This window comes from Nerophis ophidion, linkage group LG09, assembly GCF_033978795.1.
Source record: "Nerophis ophidion isolate RoL-2023_Sa linkage group LG09, RoL_Noph_v1.0, whole genome shotgun sequence".
NCBI lineage: Eukaryota > Metazoa > Chordata > Actinopteri > Syngnathiformes > Syngnathidae > Nerophis > Nerophis ophidion.
This window is the reverse complement of record NC_084619.1, coordinates 55,710,607-55,733,329: the sequence shown is the minus strand read 5'-3', so window position 1 is coordinate 55,733,329 and position 22,723 is coordinate 55,710,607. Positions and strand designations below refer to the sequence as shown.

At 39.5% G+C, this 22,723-nt stretch overlaps 1 protein-coding gene across 1 annotated transcript in view; it reads left to right on the top strand.

Annotated features, from left to right (window-relative positions):
* Positions 1–230: 230 nt before the first annotated feature.
* LOC133559488 (sprouty-related, EVH1 domain-containing protein 2-like) overlaps positions 231–22,723 on the top strand; it is a 77,676-nt gene continuing 55,183 nt past the window's right edge. The window contains exon 1 of the mRNA XM_061911305.1: positions 231–748. Coding sequence (XP_061767289.1) covers positions 723–748 — 26 coding nt within the window. The 5' untranslated portion in view covers positions 231–722. The remainder of the gene's footprint in view (positions 749–22,723) is intronic.

Genomic DNA, 22,723 nt, shown 5'->3' with positions numbered 1-22,723 from the left:
TAACAGTAAAAATGAGAATGTTATGTAGTGACCATGTTATGAAAATGTATTGCACTATTATTGCACTTTATTTCATGATTGCACATATGCAACTATTAAACCAGTTGTTGAAATGGCTGTATTGCAGGGGAGAATTTATAGGGGGCCCCCACCACCAAAATGCAAACCTACGTCACTGCTTCCGCCCCGCACCCTCCCTCCTCCGCCTCCTCCTCCTCCTCCGCCTCCTCCCCCGGCATGGTTGGATCAGCTCAGGCTTGCAGCAATCCAACATGGAGTAGCAGGGCGAGAGGAGATGGGGCTCTAGCGGGGCCACCCCACGGCGACAACGACGCGCTTTCTCACGCACAACCGGAGCTGCAGTCGTGTCGGTGTCTCCTTTTTGGAGGCGGGGTGGAAGTATTTGACGACAACAACAACAAAAACGACGGGACAACGCGACCTGGCTGGAGGAAGAAAGGAAGTAGAGGGGGGGTGGGGGGGTTGTCGGGACGACTACCGCGGTTACCTGCTGGCCTGCCTGCCGGCGATGGGCCGCTAGAAAGTTGGAGGATCGGAAAGAAGAAGGAGGAAAAAAATAGGTGGGGTGGAGGGAGGGAGGGGGGACGACACACACACACAAACACACACACAAAAAAACACTTGGAGGATTTTTCTTATGCGGGATTTATGGACGATGACGAGGCTGAGGAATGCTACGTGAGCTGAGGTGAAGAGAGAAAATGATAGAAGAAACACACCCTAACGAGTAAGTACTTCAAAGATCCCATGCATGCATGCACCCCCCTCCCCTCCATGCACCCCTTCTTATGGCTGCCCCAGACACCCCCCCCCCCCCCCTCCATGCACCCTTCTTATGCTGCCTGACAACCCGCCCCCCCCCCCCACCCTGCACCCTTCGTATGCTGCCTGACACCTCCACCCCCCCCTCCATGCACCCTTCTTATGGCTGCCCCTGACAACTTGGAGCAGACTACTTGCTGGCTCTTTAGGCACCGTCTTCTTCCTGTCGCATGGGGTCGAAACCGGAATGCACGGTCTGTGTCTGCAGGGATAGATGGATGTATGTATGTGTCAATATTATATATTTATAAATAGGTGGACCATGTTGGGTTGAGGACTAGAGGAGGAGGGGAAGCGTGGGTGGATCGGAAACATTTTGTGAACGGATCCCAGCGAGCATGCAAGGCCCCCGTGTTTGCAAACACTCCCCGCAAGTTGCACCAATGCAACGAGAAACGACGCTTAAAAAAAAACTACAACACTATCGCCCGTTTCTGTGTTGTTTAGTGTGTGAGTGTGTGTGTGTGTGTGAGTGTGTGTGTGTGTGTGCATCCAACCGAAAGGGGAAGTCTGACAGGATATGAGATATCCGCCATGTCTTTCACAATCGCGCCTCATTTGCATAGCCAGCCGCTCGGCTCCATTCATAAAAAATAAAAAAAAACGTTAAGCTCGCTGATGTTTCTTCCATCGCCAAGCCACGGAGCTCGCGTCAATTAGCATATTTTGTGATTTAAAAAAAACAGATTCAATGGAAGAGGCGTCCACTGCTTCCGTTAGCAGGCACGCTAGCATGTGTGTTCTCGGGAGACATTTTAATACACCCAAGTCTCGGCTTTTAGTCCTTAAATGTTGTTACGACACACTTGTGTTGAGGCGTATTATGCTAGCATACACGGTGGTGGGGGTGGCGTGACGCTGGCTCATTCATGAAAAGCCCTCTAACCTTCCGGCTGCGTCTCCATTCATGCCGACACGGGGGCCGAAGGAGGCTGAATAGAGGCCGCCGTCTCCCCCCCGGCGGGTCAAACACAAGGCGGCTAAGAGGGGGACTTCCGGTGTGTAGCATTGTGCTAAAAGCAGATTGGCACAAACATGGAATGGCCAAACCACCATACGAATGTTTACACTCAACACACGCATGATTAATGATCACATTTCTACTGTGAGCTACCTTGTTCGAGGGCTGGGCAATACGGCATTTTTTTAAAGGGGAACATTATCACAATTTCAAAAGGGTTAAAAACAATAAAAATCAGTTCCCAGTGGCTTGTTGTATTTTTTGAAGTTTTTTTCAAAATTTTACCGGTCCCGGAATATCCCTAAATAAAGCTTTAAAGTGCCTTATTTTCGCTATCTTCGAAACCACTATCCATTTTCCTGTGACGTCATACAATGCTGCCAATGTAAACAAACAATGGGAATAGCACAGCAAGATATAGCGACATTAGCTCGGATTCAGACTCGGATTTCAGCGGCTCAAGCGATTCAACAGATTACGCATGTATTGAAACAGATGGTTGGAGTATTAAAGTATTGAAGAAGAAACTGAAGCTATTGAACGAATAGCTATTGACCCTATTCATAGCCATGGCATGGCCGAATAGGTGCATTAGCATCGTCGGTAAAATGTGCGGACCAAACGATCAGGACTTTCGCATTTTGGGATAATGGACCAACTTAAATCCGTCGATTGGTAAGTGATTTTTTCGCATTAAATGTGGGTGGTAGGAAACGTAATATAGTTGCAAATGCATCTGCAGGTTATCCATACATCTCTGTGCCATGTCTGCTTTAGCACCGCCGGTAAATAGCATGTTAGCATCGATTAGCTGGCAGTCACGCCGCGACCAAATATGTCTGATTAGCACATAAGTCAACAACATCAACAAAACTCACCTTTGTGATTTTGTTGACTTTATCGTTGCAAATGCATCTGCAGGTTATCCATATCCATACATCTCTGTGCCATGTCTGTCATCGCCAGTAAAATGTGAAGACACTCTGGCACATTCAGTGGGGGTCTGGGGGCAGACACTTTCGCATCTTCGGTGCAACTTGAATCCCTCCCTGTTAGTGTTGTTACACCTTCCGACAACACACCGATGAGGCATGATGTCTCCAAGGTTCCAAAAAATTGTCAAAAAAAACGGAAAATAACAGAGTTGAGACCCGTGTGTATAATGTGTAGAAAATGAAAATGGCGGCTGTATTACCTCGGTGACGTCACGTTCTGACGTCATCGCCTCCAGAGCAATAAACAGAAAGGCGTATAATTCGCTAAAATTCACCCATGTAAAAAAAATATATGGTCTTTTTTCTGCATCATCAAGGTATACATTGACGCTTACATAGGTCTGGTGATAATGTTCCCCTTTAAGATCTCGATATTTTTAGGCCATGTCACAGTACACGTTATATATCTCGATATTTTTCCTTAGCCTTGAATGAACACTTGATGCATATAATCACAGCAGTATGATGATTCTATGTGTCTAGATTAAAACATACTTGTTTATACTGCATTAATACATGCACATTTTAAAGGCCTACTGAAACCCACTACTACCCACCACGCAGTCTGATAGTTTATATATCAATGATGAAATATTAACATTGCAACACATTCCAATACTGCCTTTTTAGTTTACTAAATTACAATTTTAAATTTCCCGGGAGTTTCGTCTTAGAAACGTCATGTAATGATGACGTATACGCAAGATGTCACAGGGTTTCAGGAAGTATGAGCACTACGCACACACTCAGCTAAAAGTCGTCTGCTTTAACGGCTTTATTACACAGTATTTTGGACATCTGTGTTGCTGAATCTTTTGCAATTTGTTCAATTATTATTGGAGAAGTCACAGTAGAAAGATGGAGTTGGGAAGCGAGGGCGTTTACGTATGTGACGTATGTAAAAAGGTGCGCTTGTTTTATGTCTCTGTGAGAAGGAGAGACAATAAAGAGTGAGAAGAGCCTGTAGTGTAACCCGCACCTAAAAGCAACTGTGTGAGAACATATACTCGAATATCACGATATAGTCATTTTCTATATCTCAAAGAGACAAACCCGCCATATATTGAATATATCGATATATCACCCAGCCCTACCTTGTTCATCATGGAATCAATCATGGAAGATGCTTCCAAACGTTTTGGGTTGACTACTGCAGTCAACCTACAACTTGCATTCCTCAATACATCAATATCTCTTACTATCTGTATCGCAATGCCTCTATTTTTTGTGAGTGAGCTTGTCTGTGTGTTCATGCTACTAAAGCATATTGGAGGTACCGAACCCCACCAATTTTATATGCACATTCACCAAAGCCTTCTTTAGCAAAAAACAAAAAAAAAAATTCATATTCAAGACGGAGTTATGTTTTTTTTACTGGTGCACAAAATCAACTGTGCATGAACCTCACCTAGTTCAAAGAACAAAACCAACGCAGTGCATCAACTCACAACAAATTACACACCTGCAAATCAGATGGAAAATTAGAGGGAACATTGTTTGGGGGTATCCATAATACTCCGATAGGGAGAAGTTTTTATTTACACGATGAGTTCGGTGTCTCTTGACCTCCGCGGGGAAGGCTCCAGCGAACCCCCAGGGTTTGATCAAACCCAGGTTAAGAACCACTGTACTAAAGGAAGAAAAGATTGGGCAAAAACGTAGCGGAACTGTGCTAGGAATTTGCAAAATCTCTTGTACTTCGCTGAGCTCCACACGAGGATCTGGGACTTCTCAAAAGGAGATATATTTCAAAAGGTGGGGCCTTGTAAAAAAAAAAAAAATTACTCATTGTGATTGGATAAACCATTTGTACCGTTATCTTGAATTACGTGCCACTTCAACCACTCACATCGAAATCAACCCGTGACACTGGGAAATCCAAAACAGAACCGCCGACATTTTGGATAACGACAGAGCGAAAAGTTAGGGAACTTTTATTGAAACAACGCAGCAATGTCAGTAGACAATCAATGTCGCAAAACAGTTGCAATAGCAGAATCAATGCCAGCACACGACTCCTCGCTGCATGCCGCCATTGTTGTTTGAAACAAACAGTCCCCACGGCGCTACGTCACATCTATGCTATACTCTCGAGCCCAGATCCTTGTGTGGAGCTCAGCGAACTACAAGGATTTGGCGAGAGTCACATTACCAAGGGACCCCATCAAGTCATAAAAATGGGGTCCCACAGTACATTTTCGGAAAACATCTTTCTATCTTCATAAGTGAGCCATTTGCTGAAAAGTGGCTCCTGATGCCACTTTTCATTGAAGCTTCGATTCTTGGGTTTCTTGCTCGCCATGAAGAAAACAATAACACGCAGGAGTCCTAATACTGGAAATGCAGTATTTGTGATCATTAAAACTTTCGGTGAATCAAAATTTATGAAATTGTACAGGAAAGTGCATTACTTTGAAGTCGATAAATAATCAATAATTTGACCCGTTAAATATAAACAAAACACCAGCAGAAAACGATAATCAGTAAAAAAAAATCTGCGTCCACTTCCAGAAATTCACATCCTTTCTGATTTCATTGCATGAACGGACGCAAAAAGTGCGTTAATGCCAACACTGAACATGACAGGGTTGTACAGGTATACTGGTCCAACTAAAGTACCATGGTACTATCCATCTATTTTCCGTTCGGGGTCGCAGGTGCCTATCTCAGCTGCATTCGGGCGGAACTACTGCATTATAAAAAGGTACTATCCTGCCATTGAAAAATACCAGTATTTGTTTTTTCATGCCACGATGACGCGGCATTGTGACATTTCTGGTAATATGAGCCGAGGCGCTTGTAGCGAGTCAACACACATACAGACACATACGAGCAGAAACAGTGTAGAGAAAGAAGGGAGAGAAAGGATGTATTTTGTCTTAAAAACTTATCAGAATCAGAAATACTTTATTAATCCCTGAGGGGAAATTACAATTTTCAGCACAATCGTACGCTACCGATAACTGTGAAGCTATAAACACTGAAGCACTGCGCTGTTTAAAACATAGCTAGCTCGCAGCTGACATTCGTCCACAGTGTTTCAGCTACTTATAAATCATTAATCCTTACCTACATGGCGACAAATAAACGTTCTTTCAAATATCATCCTTGCAGGACGAGGAATAACAAACGATATTTCACTACACACCATAGGAGGATACAATAGCTAACCGCTAACAGCAAGCTAGTGCTCCTGAATGTAAAAGAAATCAGTGGCTCTATACAAATATTGACTGTAACGATACCAAGTACATCGATACTACAATGATTACATTGATATTTTATTTATCAAAATATCTTTTATCATTTTTGTCATTGTTTACAAACATAGTAAATACTTTCCTGGACACAGGGGGAATTTAATTGCAAATGTATGAGCCTGTAACTACTTGGTATTGGATCCATACCCAAATTTGTAGTATCACCTAAAACTTATGTAACGTATCCAAACAACAGAAGAATAAGTCCTTATTACGTTTTAAAAGAAGTGTTGATAGAACTTGATAAAACATAAAGTAACGATAAACAAGTAGATTATTAATACATCCATCCATTTCTACCGTGTCTCCCTCATAATTTTGATAAAATAATAGAATGGTAAATTACACAATATGTTACTGCATATGTCAGCAGCCAAATTAGGAGACATGGTAACCCGTTTGCTTACTTAGTAGTAAAAAACAAATTGCAAAGTATGTTCGCTATGTTTTCTAATACCAACATTATTTGATTGCAATAATAAAAAAATGTTTAGTGTATAATAAAATGTTCTGTTGAAATAAAGCCAATAATGCCATTTTTGTTTCTGGTCCCCTTTATTTTGAAAAGTATAGAAATACATATTAAAACCTTTACTTAAATATCGGTATCGGGACAGCTCTATAATATGTATAACTTCAATGATATGATTCTGGACTAGGCTTAGCACCAGATAAAGTACATTTAAATATATAGCTTAAATCTGACTCTAAAGTGTTAGCTTGTCTGAGTGTTCATGCTTTAGAAATGATAACAAGAGTGTTGAGGAACCCTTATTTTCTTTATTCAAATGCCCGTTTATGAATCAATTTGATCTAGATTACAGTATGTGCACCTGACACTGCATTTATGGTTAAAGCTCTAAATGGTACTTAATGAAGCCTTTCCATAATGAGCTAGCTTGTCTGAGTGGTCATGCTTAGAAAAGGTAAAAAGGGCTTACAGAAAATGTTCTTTAAAAAACGTTTGTTTTTGACATTTAAATATCCTTTTACATCATGTTTCCCTAACATCGTCGGGACACTCATAATCTCTCATTGTGTCAGATTTAACTTCAATCAATCAATCAAAGTTTATTTTGACAGCCCTAAATCCTAAGTGTCTCAAAGGGCTGGACAAGCCACAACGATCAGCTCAGATCCTACATCAGGGCAAGAAAAAAACTCAACCCAATGGGATACATGATGAACCTTGTATTTCAGTCTCGATTAGGTAGTTTATTTTTTTTTTTTTAAACATATTCACGGACATTCAGGGACATACCAACATAAATATGTCTGGTTTGTATAATTAAAAACAATTTGCACAATTCTAAGTTAGCCAAATCACATGACACATTTAAACTCTTAACATATTGTGCAGATGTCCGTTTTTATACCAGCAATTACAATTACATGGTGAAACTAATATGACATAGGCTCATAACATGCAGTGCAACTCAAAATATAATATTTTGATATAACTTTGATGATTATGTCTTACAGCTTATAAAAACCTCAAATTGAAAATTTCAGAACATTTTGTGGTTTCAAAAACTATGAACCATGATGATCAAAATGATAAAACACAAGCTTGACATATTTTATTTTGTATGCAATGAGTTTATATCACATTTGTTGTGATATTCCTTCTTGACTGCACTTAAATGTAGAATATATTTATATTATTCATATATTATATATATATATTTAATATATATATTATATTATTTATTATTATTATTTTCTATTGTGAGCGAACTGTGGTGCTGAATTTCCCCTAGGGATTAATAAAGTACTTTCTATTATATTCTATTTGTTGCTGAAATGAATTTACTTTTACAACATATAAAAATGTTGAGTTTTACCTTTATATAGCTACAGTATTTTGCATCAGACATCTTTAATAAAACTGCAATTTGTGACACAAGCATGTCGTGAGCTGGTTTGTCAGCATGTTCTTGCTAGTCAACGTTAAAAACGACAGACAATAAAATAATAATAATAATAATAACATTACCCGTTCCTAATACATGGATCAAACACTGAAATCTCTGTATTACAATAGCTATAATTATAGCGTCAGTGGGCTTAGCAACTTTCCAAATAAACAACGGCTGTCTGGTGCTAACATTTCAGCACATACATGAATAGGAGATTGTTAAGAGCGAACAACATTAAGTTTAATGTCACTGGCCAAACGTTTGATGGCCTTCTAAGGCTACAATATATGTAGTAGGAATTAATTCCTTTGCCGATTGTGAATTGTTAATTATAGTTATAAAGCGCTTCTTCTTTAGTGGCTCAAAGTGCTTTACGTTGAGAAACCCAATATCTAATTTTACACCAGTGTGGGTGGCATTGGGAGCAGAGTGGGTGATGTGTCTTGCCCAAGTACACAGTGGCAGTGACGAGGATGGCGAAAGCTGGATTAGAACCAGCAACCCTCAAGTTTCTGTTCGGCAAGAAACTCATCATGGATTTATCTTCTATTTTTCAGTACTGGGCTTTAGATACCACATGACAGCGGTCGGTTTAGTGGAGAAAAGTGATCCATCCCTGAGTACAAAAGGCTCTGGTCACTTAGCAGACGCTAGAGTTAGCATGTCTGCGCGTTCCCTTGCTAAGATTGTTCTGGTCCTTCTTTATATTCGTCAGCATTTGATATTGAGACAGTAATAATAACCCCTCGATAGGAATGGAATCTGGCAGTGACCAGTTATAACCGTGAAGAATAACACGTGACATTTGTGTTAATGTTCAAATGGTCCGGCCCAGAAAAGAACTGGAGTATTTTTTTTTTTAATAAAGTGATTATAAAATTATTTTGCGAGCCTAGCGTGAGTCCAATCGATAGTTCTTTTGACTTGACATGAGGACTGTCTCAAAACACAAATACACTAAGCCTTGTTGTGTTAAAAAAATCATGAAAGGACTGCTTATAAACGCACAAAACAGGGTATCTTTGACTTTAAAGGGGAAATGCACTTTTTTGGTGGTGAATTCTGTCCATCATTCTAAATCCTTATGTGAGACAATAACACATTTTCTTTTTTTATGCATTCTAACTTGTACATACATGCTATTAAAGTCCGCTAGCAATGGAAGTAACGGGAGTCATGACATTATTGCATCTATTGCGCCCATAAATCCCTCTAAAAAAATCTGAAAAGCGCCAACAATACTCAGTTTACATTTTGTGACCTGAATAATAAACAAGTGTAATCAATATTGTCAATGTAAGCGCTAACATTAAGGACCTACCTTTAGCGGTGCATTGATGAGCGCTAATTAGCTTATGCTGCTATATTGACGTAGACAGTGAGCTGCTGCATCACCACTGAGTTTGTAAAAGTTCATCTTATATCATTATCCATGCCTCTCACCTGGTGAGTAGAAGGATGTGGACACAAGCCGAGAAGTCTGTCAACTGTGACATCCAATTTATACCCAAACATGGCAGAAAAGGCATGAAAAGACGTTCGTTTGCGCCCATATTTTTTATTTACGTGTTCTAAAGTCTAAAGACCTCCGTCAGTCAATGTTTTGTATAAATGCTATAAGTATATATGTAATGTAGTAACAAACACGTTCATAAAAACACAAAATATTTACCTATTTTACTAATTTTAAGCATACGGCAGCATCATTTCACAGATGAATCACAACGTTCTCTATTTCCTTCAAACACAGCAACACTACTAATCACGACAGACTTTATGAAAAACTACTTTGGGACAAAAGAAGATTACAACCTTTATTTCTAGCTTGAACATAGGGACCATGAGTTACATGTTTAATGTGGGATCCGAGCAGAGGAAGTCGTTGTGGCTTGTGCAGCCCTTTGAGACATTTGTGACTAAGGGTTTATCAAGTACACTGATTGATTGTCTCATTTGATAAGCAGGTCCAGCAAGTAGCACTATTGCTAAGTGCTAAAAAGGAAATACAAACAAACATAATAAAACAATAACTTACTGTACAACGTCTGCTTTCACTGGAATGCTGACTAATAGGCTGTTCATATCTTCTGGTGTAGAGGTAGAATTTATCCTAATCCTCCCACAGGTTAAAAAAAATAAATAAACGAAATGAGCGTATTTTTGTGTGTCTTTCTCCGGGTCTAAGTTAAATGTCAAGTTGAACACTCATTTCTGGCCACAACCTTCCACTATACGTAATCTATAATTAACGTATACCAACGCAGAGGTGATGCAGAAACTTAACCACTCAGTATGTCGGATTATAAGGCACACTGCCGATGCGCGGGTCTATTCAGGTCTTTTTTCTATACAAAAGGCGCACCGGATTATAATGCACATTAAAGGGGTCATATTCTGATTATTTTCTAAGTTTAAAACATTTCCTTGTGGTCTACATAACATGAAGGGTACTTTAACTTTTAACTTTTTAATGGTGGGTCCTTGGGTAAAATGTTGCAAAGATGATGTTTTACAGATAATCTTCAAGTCGCTTTCTGACAGTCGCTTCAGGATGCGCTAGTTTGTGGGCGGTGTTATTTACGTGGCTCACTTTCGACAGCGTCTTCTCCCTGTTATCTTTGTTATAGCGGTGTAGCGTGCAAGGACGGCAGCGGAAGAAGTGTCAAAAGATGTAGCTAACTGTTTTAATTAAATTTAAGATTTTACTTCCATCAACAATGACTCAGCATCTTCTTATCCATGGCACACTAGTGCAACAACCCCAGAAATGTGTGCCGTGAAAAGCCGTCCGAGCGAAACTCTCTAATAACTAAAGTTCTCTGGGTGATTAATGACAACTCACTACATTGGTAGTTTTTAGCACTTCCATACCGAGATACGAGTTAGAACTTTATACTATCAATCAATCAATCAATGTTTACTTATATAGACCTAAATCAGTAGTGTCTCAAAGGGCTGCACAAACCACAACACAAACCACTAAGACATCCTCGGTAGGCCCACATAAGGGCAAGGAAAACTCACACCCAGTGGGACGTCGGTGACAATGATGACCCAGTTGGACGTCGGTGACAATGATGACTATGAGAACCCTGGAGAGGAGGAAAGCAATGGATGTCGAGCGGGTCTAACATAATACTGTGAAAGTTCAATCCATAATGGATCCAACACAGCCGCGAGAGTCCAGTCCAAAGCGGATCCAACACAGCAGCGAGAGTCCCGTTCACAGCAGAGCCAGCAGGAAAACATCCCAAGCGGAGGCGGATCAGTAGCGCAGAGATGTCCCCAGCCGATACACAGGCAAGCAGTACATGGCCACCGGATCGGACCGGACCCCCTCCACAAGGGAGAGTGGAACATAGGAGAAAAAGAAAATAAACGGCAGATCAACTGGTCTAAAAAGGGAGTCATTTTAAAGGCTAGAGTATACAAATGAGTTTTAAGGTTTGCTACTTTATATTAGAAATGGCAAAAGTGCAGGATGAATGCCACATAAGAAGATAGTGAAAAAGAAGAAGCTTATTGACTATGTTGTCGCCACAGACTACAGTGGCGGAGGTACGCAAATTTTTAGGGCTTATGCAGATCTCAAATACACATCAGCAGGTACCAGAAGGTGAGAAAATTTGGTTTTGCATAATACTGTGAAACAAAACGCTAAATAATATGTCCATTTTGCGGTCCTCATACGCACACCATAGTAACACTTGTACCTCTGACTACGGTAGCCATAATGGGCCGACTATCCATCAAGCGGTGCGGCTTCAAAGTCATACTAAAACATGATGGATTTTTGAGTGCCGTGTGTAATGTGCTTTATTTTTAATGGAACATCTAAAGTTTTGTTGTTGTTTACTGATGTCCTACTGCAGTCTACACATATCTCTTATGTGTGACTACCACTTAGTGGTCACACTTATGATTACACTATGTACCAAATAAAAGTGCTTCGAGGTCGGTAAGCACAACTACAATTATTCCATACTGTGTTATAAGGCGCAGTGTTGATTTTTGAGAAAATGAAAGGATTTTAAGTGCGCCTTATAGTCTGAAAAATACGGTATCTCTCTGATCATGGCGGCGCTGTGATAGTTCCTAAGTGTTAGTGCTTATAATAACTGTATAGCTAATACTTGGTTAATATCCAGGTCATGACAGGGAAATGGAGTATTGTTGGTGATTTTTGGATGTGTTTTAGAAAGGCCGTTTTTGGCGCACTAAGTAATCCCATTAGCTGCATGGTTAATCACCTCAAACTTGCCGTATGTTACGAATTAAAATGCACAAAAAATGTGTTCCTGTCTTACATAGAGATTTGGAATAATTGGCAAAATTCCCCCAAAATGCAGTCCACCTTTAAATTGTGAAATAATCCCTGCCCCCGACTTGGGCTGCAATGTGTCGTCTCTGCTTTTTGTATTCTGATGTATTGACTAGTGAATGGAACTGACCTCGTATTGCTCGCCTGTGGTCAGATCACGACATAGCTTCCTGTTGAGGATGTTTTTAAATGATTGCGGGCGGAGTTAAAGCTTGCCTAAGGCTCTGGATGCAAGCCAGGTACTCTCAGCATAATAAATTGTAGCTTATTATCAGCTAATGTTAGCAAGCTAGCGACATAAAGCTGACCTCGTCCCTCTGCCTCGATCGACCGTTAAATCCAATAGTTTTCTGCTGTCAGATGCTTTCAGCTAGCAAAACAGTGTGGGCGCTGCAAGTAAATAAAGCCTTTGATTTAGAAATAAAAGTCAGGAAATTGTTGCGAGACGCACACAATTAAACACAGTAGCGCATTCCAATCAACCATAGAGAGATATAGTATGCACATAAATAAACCGTGGGTTTCCCCCAGTGTGCAGATACACTATCATGTGGAACAGATCCTTGTTAACAGTGTTTCCTGTGTTGTACTCATCAGAGCTTTTATCTAATAGCCTGAGCCGTTTATAGCTGAAGACCAAACAATGGTGTGTGATTGTCCTTTCCCCCCCTTTTTTCTCATTAAAGAATCCTGGCCTTTAACTGACAAGAGACCGGAATTATAATAACAATATAAGCTTGACTTTGTGTTAACTGTCAACAGGCAGCTGATATTTGATTTGTCTTCCAGCCCTTTGACTTCCTATCTAACCAGTTCTTTGTTTGACGCTTCGCTAGTTTGATGATAGACGTGAATAAACGTTGCGAACATGTACAGTAGGTTAACGCAAACTGCAATGTTTATATCATGTGCTCCGCGGTTCCGGGCGATAATTCCTCAATCAAAATGTTCCCCAAAGACAAATAGACAAAACTTGTAATTTAAAGGCCTACTGAAACCCACTACTACCCACCACGCAGTCTGATAGTTTATATATCAATGATGAAATATTAACATTGCAACACATGCCAATACGGCCTTTTTAGTTTACTAAATTCCAATTTTAAATTTCCCGGGAGTTTCGTCTTGAAAACGTCGTGTAATGATGACGTGTACGCAAGACGTCACGGGTTTTTAGGAAGTATGAGCGCTACGCACACACACAGCTAAAAGTCGTCTGCTTTAACGGCATAATTACACAGTATTTTGGAGAATTGTGTTGCTGAATCTTTTGCAATTTGTTCAATTAATATTGGAGAAGTCAAAGTAGCAAGATGGAGTTGGGAAGCTTTAGCCTTTAGCCACACAAACACACGGTGATTTCTTGTTTAAAATTCCTGGAGGTGAAACTTCACTATGGATCAGAGCGCGATCAAGCGAACATGAAACACGACGGAATGTCAACCAGCAGGTTTCGGTGAGAAAATTGTGGTCAAAAAGTCGCTTCTTACCGGAGAAAAGCTGAGCTGGTGCCGTCCATAAAGCTGCCGTCGACTCCCCTGAGACATTGGTGTCAAGACACCCGTGGACACACCCCTCTGACTATCAGGTACTATTAAACTCACTAAAACACTAGCAACACAATAGAAAGATAAGGAAATTCCCAGAATTATCCTACCCTATGTGTCTAAAAACATCGAACTCCGTCCCAATGCAATCGCGTTTTGTTTTGTTTTTCATCGATTTTTGAAAATCATGAGTTCATTTAGAATCGGGGTGTATAAGAATCGGAATTCGGATGTAAATCGATTTCTTGTGCACTCCTACTATTTTTTTTCAAACAATTTTCCCTCTCTGTTGTTGGATAGCAAGCTAATAAGCCAACTATCTTACAGAGAAAAAACACCGCTTTAAATGCTCCCGCATCGACGACGTACTGTCACGAGAAGCAAGGTCCACTTTGCATTTGGAATGAAGTTATTCATGTGTTTTGCGATAAACAATATTGTTGCCATCATTTTTTAAAAACCAAGTTAACCACTGATTTTTAATATTGATTGATTGAAACTTTTATTAGTAGATTGCACAGTACAGTAGATATTCTGTACAATTGACCACTAAATGGTAACACCCGAATAAGTTTTTCAACTTGTTTAAGTCGGGGTCCACGTTAATCAATTCATAATAAATCATAATAATGCGAGTTTCAAATGCAAGAAACGTGTATTGAAGTTCTTATATTTTAACATTATAATTGAAACGTAAACTTTTAAGTACCAAATTAAATAAAACAAACTAAATAAAATATACTCTCTTATCAAAATGTTGCACTTGAATAAAAATCACAACCAAAAACAATAAAATAGGTTCTGTCTCTGTTAAGGAAGGTTTGAAGAACCCTCAAATATACACAACCAAAACAATTAATAAAATAGCTAAATAAAGTTCTTGTGACCAAAATGGTCATGTTTTTTATTAGTGTGGTATTGTTTAATGTGCTCCAAAAGTAATGATACAAACACTAAAACATTTTACCTTTTTACTACCAAACAATATACGTTCGTGGCAGAGGAAACATTTAATTTTGTTCTGGATTCATAAGAGCCATATAATTTTGTGTGTGTGTGTGTGTGTTAGTATGTTTAACAGTTTATCTTCTTCCATTTTAATTTGTAACAAATGCAGAGGACAAATTTCACCACACCTAGTGTGTGTGTGACAAGCATTGGAACTTTAACTTTAACTTAAACATTTTAGAATGTTTTACAATACACGTAAATTGGGTGATCAGTTTTTTCACTTACGGTTTGTGTGTTGTCACGTTAGTTTACTTCCTGTTGAACGGAGTCCGTGTTCAATGTTTATTTGTATCAATCAATGTTTGTGTTTACGTTTTGTTCGTTTTTTCCAACTTGACACTGTGGCCCTTTGTGCTAAGACAGCACAGGCTTAGGTTCGATGTGAATACTGTATCTTAGTTGTTTAGACAGTGATGTGTTTGGATTTGGGAATGATGTTTAACCGATAAAGACAACAACGTCTTTTGTTTACATGTTAGCATTTAAGCTAACAAGCAAGCTAATATTAGTTGGTCTCAATTACATCAAAGTGGGGTTATCAATCACGGTTTTTCTATCATTTTATTTTCATACCGTAATACTAACCGTCAGGAGTTTCACAGCAGTTATCATTACTACCATTTAAGTACAATTGCCCGTAGCTGCTTAAACCCATGCAAAAATGTGACCGTTCTTGTAAACCGTAACAAAGCAATACACATGGCGATTATCAAGGCTGGCAAACTTACAGACTTCATTTTCATGTACCGTTTGGTAATTGACTTGTTGAATATGGGCCTAGGCCTACTACACTTCTTGTTTTTAGCTGCTGTGTTGTTGCCGGGTGCTGCCAGGAACCGCAGCCATTTTTTTCTCTTCCTGTTGCTGCCTGTCACCGGTTGTGCTGCCTCGCACCTTAATTTTTGTTTGGAAAAACACAAATGGTGACGTCACCGACAATGTCAACAGAATTGTTGCACTCGATCAGAGAGTTGGCAACTTCCATCCATCCATCCATTTTCTACCGCTTGTCCCTTTAGGGGTCGCTGGAGCCTATCTCAGCTGCTTTCGGGCAGAAGGCGGGGTTCACCATGAATAAGTTGCCACCACATCACAGGGCCAACACAGATAAACAAACAACATTCACACACACATTCACACACTAGGGCCAATTTAGTGTTGCCAATCAACCTATCCCCAGGTGCATGTTTTTGGAGGTGGGAGGAAGCCGGAGTACCCAGGTTTGGCATTTTTTACTATCAAAATAGCAATATTTCTTCTATTAAAACAATGTTTCTCAAGCAGCAGAGGAGATTTTTATTATTTATGTCTACACTCTAATATTCCTGTTAGGACGATACACAAGCATGCAGCGAGGTGGCAGCAGTGCTTAAAGGCCTACTGAAATGAGATTTTCTTATTCAAACGGGGATAGCAGGTCCATTCTATGTGTCATACTTGTTCATTTCTCGATATTGCCATATTTTTGCTGAAAGGATTTAGTAGAGAACATCGAAGGTAAAGTTCGCAACTTTTGGTCGCTAATAAAAAAGCTTTGCCTTTACCTGGAAGTAGCAGACGATGTGCGCGTGACGTCACGGGTTGTGGAGCTCCTCACATCCTCACATTGATTACAATCATGGCCAGCAGCAGCTAGAGCTATTCGGACCGAGAAAGTGTCAATTTCCCCATTAATTTGAGCGAGGATGAAAGATTCGTGGATGAGGAAATTTAGAGTGAATGACTAGAAAAAAGTTTTTAAAAGAAATTGTTAAAAAAAAAGGCGATTGCAGTGAGAGCGATTCAGATGTTTTTAGACACATTTACTAGGATAATTCTGGGAAATACCTTATCTGCCTATTGTGTTGCTGGTGTTTTAGTGAGTTAAATAGTACCTGAAAGTCGGAGGGGTGTGGCCACGGGTGTGTTGACGCCAGAGTCTCTGAGGGAAGTCACGGCAGCTGCAGGAGGACGCTGGCTCCGCTGATCTCCGGTAAGAGCAGACTTAATGGCACAATTTTCTCACCGAAAACTGCCGGTTGACATGTAGTCGGGATCCATGTTCGCTTCACCGCTCTGATCCATAGTAAAGCTTCACCTCCGGGATTTTAAACAAGGAAACACCGTGTGTTTGTGTGGCTAAAGGCTAAAAGCTTCCCACCTCCATCTTTCTACTTTGAATTCTCCATTATTAATTGAACAAATTGCAAAAGATTCAGCAACACAGATGTCCAGAATACTGTGTAATTATGCGATTAAAGCAGACTACTTACAGTATAGCTTGGATCGGGCTGGAAAATAATGTCCGCTACAACCCGAGACGTCAAACGCACGCGTCATCATACCGCCATGTTTTCAACGCACACTTAGCGGGAAATTTAAAATAGCAATTTAGTAAACTAAAAAGGCCGTATTGGCATGTGTTGCAATGTTAATATTTCCTCATTGATTTATAAACTATCAAGACTGCGTGGTCGGTAGTAATGGGTTTCCCATTTCTACCCAGTAAAAGTAGTACGTACAAAGGAACAGGTGTAGAAGTTTGTGACTGTAGTGAAAAGAAAATACGTCGTCAGCAGTATATATAAATGTAACACACAGCGCATTGTCAAGATGAATAAATAAATATCAAGTTCTGAATAGTAATCCCAATTTAGGAGAGTTGTGGAAAATATCCGTCCCAAATCTTTTAATTATTTCAGGCAAAGGAGTTGGATATGCAGAACTGTATTTCCAATAGCTGGTAAATGGTGGGCTAATTGCTAGCTGACAACCAGAGCATTAATCGCTAGCTGGCAACTAAAGCGCTATCTTAAATGCTAACATGGATACAATGACAGGGTTTCCCCTACAATTAATTGATCGTGGCGCACCGACACGGTAAAATAAAAGCCGCCACACCTTAAAGTTTTTTGTTTTTTTTACCTGAACACTAAATTAAGTAATACATTGTATGAACTGATATACTGTATAGATACTGATATTTCTGTATTATTGGCCATACTGAGTTTGAAAAGCATCTCAAATATAAATGTTCCCATTTGCTTTATTTTGTAGAGAAAAAAAATGCATCTAAATCACCTGTCTACTAATAACACCTATTTGTTTTGAAATATACTTAAAACATTTGTTTAGACTTTTTAAAGTGCACCATTGCCAATCAAATTATTCATGACATAAATATGATAGTGTCGTATTAATAACGCCCCCACTACAACATTTACAGAGGCAATCTGGGGAAACCCTGTAATAATATATTTGTGTTTTTTATTTTATTTTAAAGATGCAAGGTAAAATTACCATGCCAATGCCAGTTATAAACAACACAACAATGTGTTGGATCATTGTTAATGTGGATTTTATTTTTTAACGTAATGTTTGGAAAAATAATAAAATTGAAGTCAACTAAATATCTACGACCTCCCTTTTGAAGAACTCAGGTCTAGACTGAAAACTAGGCTGGAAAAAGTTCCTTTAAAACACATTTCCTACTTTTTTTGTTTTCGGTCTTACACACAAGTAAAAGAATGTAAACAGCCAAAACAACATATCTATCAGTTTTATTCAAAAAACAAAACAAAAAAAATGTTGGATCTCAGGTAGTAGGCAGTATGAAAGGATATGAAGTATCACAGCATCTGGTTTGGCAGTAGTTGCCAACTTGCCTCTAAGAGGTTTAGAGGAAATCGGCTTATTTTCCATCTTAGACGGCTCAGTTGCAGACTTTAGGAATTACTGCATCCTGTTTGCTTTATCTAAGTGGCCCCTTGAACCTTCTACACAAGGGCTGCCCAAACTTTTCCCACTGAGTGCCACAGACTGACAGATCAAAGGATGCACACTGGCCAGATAGGCAAGTAAACAAATATATGAGCAAAATAAGCTACAAAAACAGTATGCCAACAGTAGTATGTTAAAATACTAACAATAGCATGCTTACAGTTACACTATGACACTTAGGTGTAGAACCGTTATGACCTGCTCAGTGGACTAGTGGTTCGAGTGTCCGCCCTGAGATCGGTAGGTCGTGAGTTCCGACCCCGGCAGAGTCATAACAAAGACTGTAAAAATGGGAGCCATTACCTCCCTGCTTGGCACTCAGCATCAAGGGTTTGAATTGGGGGATAAATCACAAAAATTATTTCTGGGCGTGACCACCGCTGCTGCTCACTGCTTCCCTCACCTCCCAGGGGGTGAACAAGAGGATGGGTCAAATGCAGAGGACAAATTTCACCACACCTAGCGTGTATGTGACAATCATTGGTACTTTAACTTTAACTTTTTTAATAAATTGAATTTATGCTGTTTTAGTACAGAGTGACAGATCTATACTTGGAGGATTATAGGAGCATTTTTATAAAAAAAAAAGTACAACTTTATTAACAGATACAAAGCTGTCTACAACAGAAAGTGAACTTGCATGATGTCACGTAAACTGGACGTGAAACAAAGTGAACCCTCAAATTGCCTTTATCGTTAATTGTAAACCATCATAATATTTTGAAACTTTTACAAATAAAAATAAAAAAGTAAATATAAAAATATGATTTAAAAATACCAAACCATATTTAATTTTCATTTTGGCATAAAAGTATATTTTGTGTCTATATGTTGTAGTTATTAAACTTGGTTCAAAGATTTCAGTGCGTATAAACGTTTAACAATACCGCAATTATAATGAGCATTTTGGTCACAATAACTGTTTTATGCCATTTTCATATCATTACATCCCTGGTGTGCATGTGCTGTATGGAAATATGAGTGTGTTTACTCCATACTCTCACAGCTTCCTCCTAGGGCTGGGCGATATGGCCTTTTATTAATATCTTCATATTTTTAGGCCATGCCACGATATATATCTCGATATTTGGCCTTAGACTTGAATGAACACTTGATGCATATAGTCACAGCAGTATGATGATTCTATGTGTGTACATTAAAACATTATTGTTCATACTGCATTAATACATGCTCATTTTAAACTTTCATATAGAGAGGGAAATCACAACTAAGTCAATTTACCAAAAGTGTATTTATTAAACGGTTATTAAAGTCCTACTGAAACCCACTACTACCCACCACGCAGTCTGATAGTTTATATATCAATGATGAAATATTAACATTGCAACACATGCCAATACGGCCTTTTTAGTTTACTAAATTGCAATTTTAAATTTCCCAGGAGTTTTTTCTTGAAAACGTCGCGTAATGATGACGTGTACGCTTGACATCACAGGCTGTTAGGAAATATGAGCGCTGCGCACACACACAGCTAAAAGTCATCTGCTTTAACCGCATAATTACACAGTATTTTGGAGATGTGTGTTGCTGAATCTTTTGCAAGTCAAAGTAGAAAGATGGAGTTGGGAAGCTTTAGCCACACAAACACACGGTGACTCCTTGTTTAAAATTCACGGAGGTGAAACTTTACTATGGATCACAGCGAACATGGATCCCAACCGAATGTCAACCAGCAAGTTTCGGTGAGAAAATTGTGGTAAAAAGTCCCTTCTTACCGGATATCAGCTGGGCTTGTGCCGCCCATACAGCTGCCGTCGACTTCCCTGAGATACTGCGCGTCAACACACCCGTGGACACACACCTCCGACTACCAGGTACTGTTAAACTCACTAAAACACTAGCAACACAATAGAAAGATTAGGGATTTCCCAGAATTATCCTAGTTAATGTGTCTAAAAACATCTGAATTCGTCCCAATGCAGTCGCGTTTTTTTTAACTTTTTTTTTTCTAGTCCGTTGCTATAAATATCCTCAAACACGAATCTTTCATCCTCGCTCAAATTAATGGGGAAATTGTCGTTTTCTCGGTCCAAATAGTTGTTTTTGTTGGAGGCTCCCATTAAAAACAATGTGAAGATGGGAGGGGCCATCAACATGTGACGTCATCGTCTGCGACTTCCGGTAAAGGCAGGGCTTTTCTCTTAGCACCAAAAGTTGCGAACTTTATCGTGGATGTTCTCTACTAAATCCTTTCAGCAAAAATATGGCAATATAGCGAAATGATCAAGTATGAGACATAGAATGGACCTGCTATCCCCGTTTAAATAAGAAGATCTCATTTCAGTAGGCGTTTAAGCAGTGGCACCTTCCAGGGGGTGACAGGTCAAATGCAGAGGATTAACTCACCACACCTAGTGCGTGTGTGACAATCATTGGTACTTTAACTTTTAAAATGGCAAAAAGATATAGCGTGCTAATGTTAGCATGCTAATATGTTATCTGTAACATGCGGCAAGTACCAAAATATATTACTCTGAGGTGTGTGGCTGAAAAATTAGTTTAGAATACTTGCCTGCAAACGTTAGCATGCATCAAGTACCAAAATATGACTGAGTTGTGTATCTACAAATTAGCTTTGAAAAAAAGATAGCATACAAACCGGTATCATTGGTCAAGTAACAAAATATTTGACGCTGAGGTGTATACCTGCAAAAAAGCTAGCATGCTAATATCGGAATGTAATGACTGTGCTGCAGCCCATTAAAAATGAGCTACTTGCAGCAAATGGCCCCAGGGCCTAACTTTGGGCACATCTGTTCTACACAAACTGTGTTTTTGTTTTAGCGTGTTAATCTGACCTCGCTGCCGCTAATCGCCTTGTGCTCCCCCCGTAACATGCGAGTGTTCCATATAACTCCCCGGCCGATTGGCAGGAAGCCGATCAAACGCCCCCTAGGGAGGCAACGGCGTGTCAATAGTTGGGAATGAACTGCCTTCACCTCCTTTTTTTATATGTTGTTTGCGCTAGCCAGCGGGAATAAAGCAGCCTTTGATACGCGCTTCCTCTTGAAGCGGCCACGTTTCATATGCAGCTGCGATTCTTCAGCACACATTAGGTTGTCATAAATGGTCTTGCTACTCAGTAAACACAGATTTGTTTTATCAAACAGAGCGATACAGACTGTTAGCTTCACAACTCATGGGCAGACGAGCTTATTTACATTCACTTACATGTACTCTTTTAGTTTTAACACTTAAAAGGGGTCATATTAGGATTATCGTCTACATTTAAAATACTTAATTGTGGTCTACATAACATGTAATGGTGGTTCTTTGGTCAAAGGTTTGCATAGATAAGGTTTTACAGACCATCTTCTAAATGCCTTAGTGGCCACATACGTGGACAGCACCTTTTAGCTCTTCCAAAATTGTGTACAATACTGAATTGGGGTCTTGTGGCCCTTATGTGGACACTTATGCTGTCATCTGTTGGTGTCAGAAGAGTATAACATACAATGGAATTTGGAAAAAAAAAAGTAAAAATAAGAATAAGCGGTAGAGTATGGATGGACGGATGTCACTAAACATGAAGTACACGTTTGTTACTTATGGACTCAGTACATCATATAAAAAGATGATTTAGTTTTTTATTCTAATTAGGGTCCAATAAGCCCAAATAGCAAAGATTAATTAAAAAAAGCACATAAAAAAAACAGCTTGGGCCTTAAGAGGTTAAGTCACTTTCTTCCCGTGTCTTCAGGATGCACCGTTTTGTGGGCGGCTTTATTTACAGTGGAACCTCAATTTACAAATCCCTCTATTTGTGACTTTTTCGGTTTACAAGCCTTTACGTCGGCCCAAATATGCATGTCAACATTGTCTCGGCGTACGACCTCTTCATTCATTCATTGAAGAAGCGCCTCACACTGCTACACTCATCAAAGTTCTACGTAACGCAGTCCCATAAAACTTGACGTTCAATAAAACTTGTGAACCTCGAATTTTCGCCCGATTTTTTTCCACTAGAGTCAATTGCCCTGTTTTTCCCAAAATTAGCGACTTACACAGTGAATCTTCAGTCTCCAAAAAAATTCAAATATAATAAAAAACAACTAAATAAAAATAATTATCGACCCAGTAATGTCC